Source organism: Hyaena hyaena, unplaced genomic scaffold, assembly GCF_003009895.1.
Source record: "Hyaena hyaena isolate Hyena2069 unplaced genomic scaffold, ASM300989v1 scaffold_306, whole genome shotgun sequence".
NCBI lineage: Eukaryota > Metazoa > Chordata > Mammalia > Carnivora > Hyaenidae > Hyaena > Hyaena hyaena.
The window spans coordinates 772598-782983 of record NW_024080935.1 but is presented as its reverse complement, the minus strand read 5'-3'; the positions used below and the strand labels follow the sequence as shown (position 1 = coordinate 782983).

General features: G+C 56.1%; 1 protein-coding gene across 3 annotated transcripts; it reads left to right on the top strand.

The window, feature by feature from the left end:
- The first annotated feature begins 3760 nt into the window (after positions 1 to 3760).
- CORO1A (coronin 1A) lies at positions 3761 to 9793 on the top strand. Of its 3 annotated transcripts, none has more exons than XM_039247835.1 (11): positions 3761 to 3847; positions 6029 to 6227; positions 7276 to 7398; positions 7490 to 7619; positions 7700 to 7884; positions 8043 to 8162; positions 8383 to 8487; positions 8600 to 8745; positions 8846 to 8903; positions 9016 to 9231; positions 9569 to 9793. In XM_039247835.1, exons 2-11 carry the CDS (start codon positions 6030 to 6032, stop codon positions 9671 to 9673), a joined length of 1386 nt encoding a protein of 461 aa, XP_039103766.1. In that variant the 5' UTR covers positions 3761 to 3847; position 6029; the 3' UTR covers positions 9674 to 9793. The 3 variants fall into 3 exon arrangements, with proteins under 3 accessions (XP_039103766.1, XP_039103765.1, XP_039103767.1); XM_039247834.1 differs by lacking the exon at positions 3761 to 3847 and adding an exon at positions 4251 to 4404; XM_039247836.1 differs by lacking the exon at positions 3761 to 3847 and adding an exon at positions 4425 to 4575.
- Positions 9794 to 10386: the final 593 nt, after the last annotated feature.

The window sequence follows — 10386 nt, the reverse complement described above, 5'->3', positions numbered from 1 at the left end:
CTCCCGGTCTGTGAGTTCAAGCCCCACGTCGGGCTCTGTGCTGACAGCTCAGAGCCTAGAGCCTGCTTCAGATTCTGTGTATGTCTCTCTCTCTGCCCCTCCCCTGCTCATGCTCTGTCTCTTTCCTTCTCAAAAGTAAACATTAAAGAGGGGGGCCTGGGTGCTCAATCGGTTAAGCATCTGACTTCGGCTCAGGTCAAGATCTCACGGTTCGTGGGTTCGAGCCCTGCATTGGGCTCTGTGCTGACAGCTAGCTCAGAGCCTGGAGGCTGTCTTCGGATTCTGTATCTCCCTCTCTCTTTGACCCTCCTCTGCTCACGCTCTCTCTCTCTCTCTCTCTCAGAAATAAATAAAACATTTTAAAAAATTAAAAAAATAAACATTAAAGAAAATTTAAAAAAAAGATTGACTGCTGATGTCCTTTTTTTAAGGTAATCATGTAAATGTGACCATAACTTGGATATTAGATTATGTTAAGAAATCATTGCTAACTTTTTTTAGGTGTAATTATGTATTCCATAATGGTATTGTGCTTAGGTAAAGTGAAAATCCTTATCTGACGTACAATAACATGGATGGATCTCAAAACATTATGCTCAGTGAAAAAAGTCAGATCCATACTGTATGATTTCATTTGTATGGAACATTCTAGAACAGGCAAAACTTCTCCATACTGACAAAAAGCAGATCAGTGGTTGCCTGGGGCTGAGGGTGAGGATTAATTGTAGAAGGGCATGAGGGAAGTTTAGGGGCAATGGAAATATTTCATATCTTGATTTTGGTGCTCATTTCTTGGGTACATACATTCGTAAACAAATTGAATCATGCATTTTAAAAGGAGTGTGTTCCATTGTATGGAAAGAAAGATGCATTTTATTGTAAATAAAAGTGACTTTAGAAGGAAATAAAACATTCTAGAATAAGAAGAATCCATTCAAAATAGCCACAAAACTATAATATACCTATAGGGGAAAATCTGATGATACATAAGACCTTTATAGAGAAAATTATAAGCTTATATTAAAGGACATAAAAGCAGACATAGAGGACCCTGAGTGGCTCAATCGGTTAAGCATCTGACTTCGGCTTAGGTCATGATCACCTGGTTTGTGAGTTCAAGCCCCATGTCGGGCTCTCTGCTGTCAGCACAGAGCCCACTTCAGATCCTCTGTCCCCTGTCTCCCTCTCTCTCTCTGCCCTCCTCTGCTTATGTTCTCTCTCTCAAAAATGAATAAACATTAAAAAAATAATGAAAAAATAAAAGCAGACATAAATATGTGGACAAATACACTACATTCATGGATGAAAGTCTTAATATCATCCCTAAATTAATCTATAAAGTTAATTCACTTTTATTAAAAATTCTAAGGGTTTTTTAAAGTTTATTTTATTTATTTTGAAAGGGGGCGGGGAGAGTCAGAGAGAGAGAATCCAAAGCAGAGTCCACACTGACAGCATGGAGCCCCACGCAGGGCTCAAACCCATGAACTGTGAAATCATGATCTGAGCCAAAATCAAGAGTCAGATGCTTAACCGACTGAGCCACCCAGACGCCCCAACATTCGAAGAGGTTTTAAAGACACCTGTTATCTGTTAGAGGTGAATACTTAAGTTTTTAAGTTGAAATGCTATGACGTCTAGGATTTGTTTTAATAGATTCCAAGAAAATAATGGGAAGAAGAAATGAATCAATACTGGCTACCTGTTAATAATTGTTAAAGCTGGGTGATGGGTATGTATTCTAGAAAGTGAACAGTGCTGTGTACCTTTTACTGGTTAAGAGCTATCAGTCTGCCTAGGCAGCAGGACATGGTGAAGCTTCAATTCTCCAGGTCTGTCTGACTCCTTCACGCTCTACAGCCTCTTTAGGGCAGTCCCGTCTCTCTCCATAATGGATCTACCATCAGGAGTCTTTCAGTTTTAAGTGTCAGGAATCCAACTCAAACTCATTGGCTTATGTGGAAAAAGGAACCTGTGCCTTATGTGACAGAAAGGTTAAGGGGTTCAGGAACAGCTTGATCCAGATATTCAAATGATGCCAGGAACATGTCAGTTTTCATATCTTACTTCTGCAGTTGTCTGTGTGGGCTGATTCGGGCCAGCTTTTCCTATATGGTGACAAATTGGTCACTACCAGTGCCTGGCATATAGCCCATCAGCTTACTAACCCCCAGTGGAAAGAGGGCTCTTTTTCCCAGTAGCTTCAACAAGTCTGCTTCTGATTACCTGCCTTAATCCAGTGCCCCTCTCTGAACCAATCAAAAAAGATTGCTTTGACTGGGGAGCTGTAGGCCTATGGCCACCTTGGACCCCGTCTTGAACTTCAGGGACTGCCAGTGAGGAAAGGTTGGTTCCCTGAAGGAAAATCCCGATGTGGCCGCCAATAAAGAGAGGATGGTAAGATGCTGGGCCAGGAGCACCTCACAGGTACATGGTCCCAACGTCCCTCCTAGGGAGCTGTCCGCCCCTTCTTAGACACATGAGGAGCCTCACAGCAGGGCCTCCGCCACCCGCCACTGACCTGAGTCTCAGTCTTGTGTTCCCCAGACACCCGCTTCCCCACTGGCCTCACACCTGTTGGCGGCCCCCATACCTGTCCACCCCACCTCACGCCGCAGACCTGCTGGGATGTGAAAGTGGCATCTGGGCTTCCCAACCTGTCTGTCTGCAGGCCTGTCAGGCTCTCACTTCCGGCGCATGGTTTTCAGGTCTCTCGCCAGTGCACTTGTCCCCTGCTGGCACATGAGGCACTCCAGGGCTGAAGGCAATGTGTGCCTGTGTCCTCAGTAAAAGGGAGGTGCTATCTGCCACCTAGAGGTGTTATAAGGATGAAATGAGGGTAGCATATTTATAGTGTTGAATCAGTGCCCGGTACACAGTAGGCGCATGGTAAATGCTGGCTGTTACTCTTATCGCTTCTGGTGGAGGCTAGACATCACAGTCCCTGCCCATCCCCCTCCAGTCCAGTCCAGTCCCTGCGGCAGGCTCTCAGGCACAACACCACCCACAGGTTTCCACAATTGAATAATGTGTAGAACACTTTTACATATTTTGTCTCATTTGAGCCTTATAACTTTGTGAAGAGGGCAGGACAAATTGTATTTATCTCCCATTTACAGATGAAGAGGCTGAGGTTGAGAGGGGTTAGGCCTCATGCCTGAGATTAGACAGTCAGTCAGTGGCGGAGGTGGGATTTGAACCAGTCCCTCGAAGAATCACATTACTGGGCCTTTGCTCGGCCGGCCCTCAGCTCACAAGACCTCCTCCCGTCATGCCTGTTGGCTCCCTCCCACCTTACAGGGCCCAGCGCAGTACCCTGTAAATAGTAAAAACGATAAGAGCCAACATTTATTAAGTGCCCCTTGCTATTCCCCAGAGTGCATAAGACTTTGCTTTCCCTATAACCTCTTGAGCTGGGTATGACTCTTAGAGCAGGACTCTTAGACCCTGCCCAGGGTCACTCAGCAGTGACAGCCAGGAGTCCAGCTCAGAAAGCAATGTGACTCTGGAGTAGGCCTCTCTTGCCCTCTGCAGACTCCATGATCCCTTCCCTGAATCCAAAGATGACAATGGACTCCACCTTCCTCTTGAGTGTGCAGCCTGACTTCTTCTGCTCAACATCCTTGGCGCCACCATCTGCTCCTCTCCCTCCAGGAGGCTGAGAGCTCTCTGGGGGCAGGAACTTGACCCTGACTCATTCACCTCAGCAGCCGCCGCAGGAAGAAGCCTCCACGACACCAAAGCAATTCATTCGTTCATTTGTTCCCCGGGAGGCAGGTAAGGCGGAGGCGCTCCAGGATGAAGACCTGAGATGGGAGACACGGTGACCCTCCCAAGGACACCATTTGTAAGTACAGGAGCCTGAACAAGACCCCAGGGCTCCCCCTCCATCCCTTGTCTGGGGATGGGGGCCGGAAGGCAGCGCAGCCTTAGCCGGGGGTGGGCGTGGGGGGGGGGTGTGTGTGCTGATGGGCGCTTCTAAGAACGCCAGGGACAGGATGGTGAGTGGGCTGGGAGCGGACTGAAGGAGGGAAGAAGGAACAGGGTATTTTTGCATTTTGACATTACAAAAGCGCCGATTAGATTGTCAGCGACTGGCCTGCAGCATCTGTTTTGGTTCGGAATTGGCAGGCGAGGCCGAGCTGGGCGGAGGGAGGGCGGCCGCGGGCCGGGACGGGGTGGGGGGTGGGGGGAGAGGCGGCGCCTCCACCCCGAGAAGGGCTATCCCCTTTAAGAGCTCCGCCCAAAGGGGCGCTGCCACCCCTAAGGAGGCGGGCAAGCCGCCGCTTCTCATTCATTGTCTTGACAAGAGCATCCTCAGCGGGCAGTCTCGGGCTCCGCCGGCTCCTTCCTCCTCCTCCTCTCCCTCCTCCGTTTGGGGGGTCACTCATCTCTCGGCAGCAGGTAAGCCTGGGTCCCCAGGCCAGGGACGAGGCATCGCTGCCCCGGGCCACCTGTGGGGCAGCCGTGAGCTTGGCGGAAGCCGGCTGTGGGGGCGGCCAGGCTGTCAGCGCGCCTGCCTGGAGGTGGGAGAGAGCCCATCCGCGCCGCGCGTGCAGGGGACTTGCCCGAGGGGTGAGTGTGCGTGAGAAGGTCCATCCGCATGTCCCAGGGGGCTGCGAACTGGCCGGGGTGAGGGCCCACTGCAGCCAAGATGGAGGTGGGGGCGCCGGGGGCCTGACGCTCCCCAGAAAAGGCATCGGGGGTGGGGGTGGGGACAGGGTGGGGTGAGCCGAGCAGCTGCCCTGAGCTTGGAGACAGGAAGGGGTTGAGAGCAAAACAAGAAAAGCCCAAGCCAAGTTCCCCTTTCCGCGGTTTCTGGGCCTGGTACCTGCGGTGGGGGAGGAGGCAGGGTGGGGCGATGGCTTCCTGTCCCCCAAACCTCGGTTTGGGGGCTCTCCTCTCCCCAGGCCCAGGCTTCTCGCCTGGGACTGATCCCCCTGTCCCCAGATTGCTCCTTCTCGCAATGCTCCTCACCTGCTCTCTGGGCAGGTGGACCCAGGGCCTCGTGGAACCTCGCAGGGCAGGCTGGGGTAGCGGGGGTGCCGGGCCAGATGGGCCCGGAAGCAAAGGAAGGCTAAGGGGTGAAGCTGGGGAGGTGGAGTGGAGGCCTGGGAGGGTGCCCTTTGAGCAGGCAGCATGGCCCCTAAGCTGAGCAGGAAGCTGATGCAGGTGGTCATCAGGATGGGGTCTGGAACCTGGAACTCTGGAGCCAGAGGCAATCCCCTGGGCTTTAATCGCTCTCCGCCCAGCCATGGTAGAGGAAAACCATCCTCGCCGGACCTCAGGAAAGTCAGTGCCCCCTCCCTGTGCATCGTTTCAATGCAGGTGGAGATGGTACTTAAGGGCACCTGCTTAGGCAGACTCTAGAAGCAGAGGTGTGGGAAGGAGACAGTGGGACCCAAGCGATCTGCCTGTTTCTAGTGTCCAGAGACCTGTTGGGGAAGCTGTCCTGTCCCCAAGGACCTGCCTCCCAGGCTGGCCCGCACGCTCCTTCCCCGTGTCTGCAGAGTCCCGTGCCAGCAGGGAGGGCCAGTCCTGCCCGAGCCTTTGGGAAGCTCCCCATGTGGGTGTGAAGGATGTGAGGTCTGGCTGCCATGACCGAGCGAACCCCCCACCCCAGGCCGTCTGCACTGAAGCCCCCAGAGTGTGGGGGTGAGGCATCAGAGAGGAAGGGCTGTGTCCGGCAGCAGGCGACAAACCGTCACTTGGTGCTGCCCCACACCAGGCTCTGCCCTAGAGGCTGGAGGGTTCAGACGTGAGGCCTGGGGTGGGTAGAGAAGGTTGGCCTTGCAGGTTAGCTGGGAGGGCGGCGGGGGGGCGGGAGATGAGAAGAGGTGAGGAAGGCGAGCATGAGGATAACAGGATGGCAGTTACAGGGGACTGGGCAGGGAGCCCAGGGAGATGAGTTAGCTGAGACCTTAAACACCAGGCCGAGGGGCGTGCAGGGGGAGGGGGACACTCTAAGCTCGGAGTCGACCTGAAGGGAGAAAAGCCCTCAAACCCCACGCGCTCCCCCCTCCCCCAGGATGAGCCGGCAGGTGGTCCGCTCCAGCAAATTCCGCCACGTGTTTGGACAGCCAGCCAAGGCCGACCAGTGCTATGAGGATGTGCGCGTCTCACAGACCACCTGGGACAGTGGCTTTTGTGCTGTCAATCCCAAGTTCGTTGCCCTGATCTGTGAGGCCAGCGGGGGAGGGGCCTTCCTGGTGCTGCCCCTGGGCAAGGTGAGCCCCTAGGGCAGCAGTCTTCCACTGGAGGGGGCCCTCTGGCCATCCAGCAGCTCCTTGGGGGTCCTGATGACCGTCACCAGGCTTCCCTGGGCTGCAGCATTGTCATCTGTAAAACTGAGCTGGGCCACATGAGCTTTAAGCCTCCTCCAGCTCCTACATGTAGTGGTCGCATGGAAACTGAAGCTCAGATGACACCAGAAAGGTCACACACCGAGTCCTGCAGACCCAGGGCCCCGTCTCCCGAGTCTCGTGCCCCTCTGGAGCACAGAGAGGGCTCCATGGGGTCTGGGCAGACCCAGCGGTGCTCTCAGGATAGGGGTGGCTCTGGGCCTGGGCCTGTCGGAGCCCTGATCCCCCTCCACTCTCCCACCAAAGGCAGAGAGGGTGTAAGAGGCCCTCTCTCCTCCCCCAAACCTGCCTTCCCTCTGGTCCGGCTCACAGCCACCCCCATCCGCCCTGCTGACCCCCACCCCCAGCACACTCCTGTGCTCTTGGGGGGTGAGACAGGAAGGGGAGATGGGCCCTAAGATGTTACCTTAAAAGGGCCGATGGAAGCAGAGAGAAGAGGAAGTGGTTGTGGGGTGAGAGCTGGGTGCGCTCTTCACACAGGAAGCAACAGCCGTCCCCGGAAGCGGCCATTTCCAAACCTCTGCTCCTGCCTGGGGCCAATTATGACAGGCTTTTCTGGTCCCTATCCTTTCAGAAGGACCCATCCCCATTCCCAGGCTTCCTTGCGGAACCCTAATCTAAGTGCACCCTCCCCTCCCCAAGGTCTTGGCCTGTCATCCCCTGGAAGCCAGCCCCAGGGCATAGGTGAGAAACTGCGGTAGAGATGTCAGGACCTTGGCCAGGGTCTGACAGTAAGGCAGGACCAGGGCCCAGTGTGACACCCCCTTCCTGCACTACTTCCAGCCCTCTGAGCTGCCCAGACAGGGACCCCACTGCCTTCCTCTCTGTGCCTCTCTGAAAGGGTCTGGGGGGAGGTTGGATCGGGCTTGGAGAGCAAAAACACCTCCCTCAGAAGCCCTGCTGTGCCCTCTAGACTGGACGTGTGGACAAGAATGCGCCCACAGTCTGTGGCCACACGGCCCCGGTGCTGGACATCGCCTGGTGCCCACACAACGATAATGTCATTGCCAGTGGCTCTGAGGATTGCACAGTCATGGTGAGTGGTGGGGGGCCATGGAGGCCGGCAGAGCTCCAGTACTGGATCTGATATTTGGAGCCCCTAAGTCTCACTCGCCCCCTCTCTGCAGGTGTGGGAGATCCCCGATGGGGGCCTGACACTGCCCCTGAGGGAGCCCGTCGTCACCCTGGAGGGCCACACCAAGCGCGTGGGCATCGTGGCCTGGCACCCCACAGCCCAGAACGTGCTGCTCAGTGCAGGTGCCTGGAGGGCGAGGAGGGGGCGGGCTGGTCACATGACAGCAAGATGCATGGCTTCTCACAACGGGGCTATCACCCAGGGTGCGACAACGTGATCTTGGTGTGGGACGTGGGCACTGGGGCGGCTGTGCTGACGCTCGGCTCGGACGTGCACCCGGATACAATCTACAGCGTGGACTGGAGCCGAGACGGCGCGCTCATTTGCACTTCCTGCCGGGACAAGCGCGTGCGCATCATTGAGCCCCGCAAAGGCACTCTTGTAGCTGTGAGTTGCCATGTATCATGCCCCTCAACCCTAGGACATTTACTCTCGTACCCACCACCAGCCAGGTCCGGGGATGCTGCCCTCTCTTGCCCTCAGCTGGAGTCTGGCCATTAGGATGTGTGTGTGGGGACTGACTGGCTACCTCCCTTCCCTTCCAGGAGAAGGACCGTCCCCATGAGGGGACCCGGCCTGTGCGCGCAGTGTTTGTATCTGATGGCAAAATCCTGACCACAGGCTTCAGTCGCATGAGTGAGCGGCAGGTGGCGCTGTGGGACACGGTGAGTGCCGGGTGGGGACGGCAACCGGGCAGGACCGGAGGCTTAGTCCCCGCCCTGTCACTTGCCTGATCATACATCACCATGGGCCTCAGTTTACCCTCTGCGAGATGGGGGTTTCCGCTGGTTGTTCTGTGAGGGCCTTCCCCGAGTCCCGGCCCAGTGGTCCTCACCGGCCTGAGTTGGCCCAGCTCATTGTTCCCGGTCTCACCCATCTCTACAGAAGCACCTGGAGGAGCCGCTGTCCCTGCAGGAGCTGGACACGAGCAGTGGCGTCCTGCTGCCCTTCTTTGACCCCGACACGAACATAGTCTACCTCTGTGGCAAGGTGTCCCAGTTGGGCAGTGGCTTGCGGGGGGAGGCGGGGGGTCGGAGGGCTTGGAGAGGACCAGGCAGGAGCGATTTTGCTGATCCCAGGGTTTTGCATGCGCCACCTGCAGGGTGACAGTTCCATCCGGTACTTCGAGATCACTTCTGAGGCCCCATATCTGCACTATCTCTCCATGTTCAGTTCCAAGGAGTCCCAGCGGGGCATGGGCTACATGCCCAAGCGCGGCCTGGAGGTGAACAAGTGTGAGATTGCCAGGTGACTGATCCCTGCCCCTGCCCTGGGCCTTGCTGACCCCATGCTGACCTTTGCTTCCAGCCCCCATGCCACAGCATCACTCACCTTCTTATTTCTGCAGGTTCTACAAGCTGCACGAGCGGAGGTGTGAGCCCATTGCCATGACAGTGCCTAGAAAGGTGATGCTCCCATGTCCCTTCCTGGGCTGCGGGCCGGGCACTGAGCTCGCACACTTGCAGGGTGGTGGTGTGGCCCGAGCATTCTCTTACCCAGCCTTGGTCTTGCCCACAGTCGGACCTGTTCCAGGAGGACCTTTACCCCCCCACCGCGGGGCCTGACGCTGCCCTCACGGCTGAGGAGTGGCTGGGGGGCCGGGATGCCGGGCCCCTCCTCATTTCCCTCAAGGACGGCTACGTGCCCCCGAAGAGCCGCGAGCTGAGGGTCAACCGGGGCCTGGACACCGGGCGCAGAAAGACAGCGCCAGAGGCTAGTGGCACCCCCGGCTCGGTGAGAAGTGGATGGGAACCGGGGAGTCAGGACGAGACCGACAGGGCTGCTACATAGTAGGGGCTGCTACTGATGTGGTCATTGTCCCCGTGGAAGGTGGCTGTTGTTGGGGCCACCTCACACTCAGGGCGTTGGGGATCCTTTGGGGGCTGGAAGGGGGTAATCCTGAAGCCTCAGAAAACAAGTTTCAGGCATACTGGCCTGGAAGTATCTGGGCAGCAACTGGCTGAGAGACAGAAGGGCCAAGCCCTGGGGTTCGTGGTAGGCGGGTTGGGGGAGGCCAGGGTAAGGGAAGCCCCGGGCGGAGCTGGGACTCACACAACGATGGATTTCCCAGGACGCCATACCGCGGCTGGAGGAGGAGATAAAGAAGCTTCAGGCCACAGTGCAGGAGCTACAGAAGCGCTTGGAGAGGCTGGAGGAGACAGTCCAGGCCAAGTAGAGGACCTGAGGGCCTCTGCTGGGGCCACGGCGTCACCTCCGTCCCTTCCATCCACACCCTTCTCCTCAGGCCACGGTGGCAGATACAAAATAATAATAAAATGGCTTTATTTTTCTGGTACCTCTCAGACTCTCAGGGTTATCTGAATGCTGGCTCTGCTGAAATGACCTGCCCTTGAGCTTTCCTCTCAGTTACCTTGATGAGATTGGCCCATAGCAGGAGCTGGGGGATGCCTCCAAATACCCTAGACCACAGGAACAGGCCTTGGTGGGTGGGAGGCCCCCATGCTGACATGGGCTGAGAGCCTACTCTTTTCCAGCTCCTTCTCAGGGCTGGCAGGGTCTGAGGCGCTCAAGACCTCAGGATGCCATGGTTACTCAGGATTTGTCTTTCCTAGTCAACTGCAACAACAGCTTGCATTGCGACTGTACTGTCAGTGCTGCAGTGCTGCTCATGGGGAACTGAAATTGACATGACACTTACACAGCACTGACCTGCTGTCTTTCAAACTGCAAGCTCAAGGGAACAAAATCGGGGGAACTTTTGTGAGGAAAAAGCTTAGAACCCAACCCTGGCTTACAGGCGAGGAAACTGAGGCACGGAGCAGGAGAGGGGCTTGCCGAAGTCCGATCTGGGGTCACGAGCTGTTGTCCCTTCTCGTCCCCAGCTTTCCCTGTGGTGCTGCTGCCTCTCAACCCTTTTTTCCGGTTCCC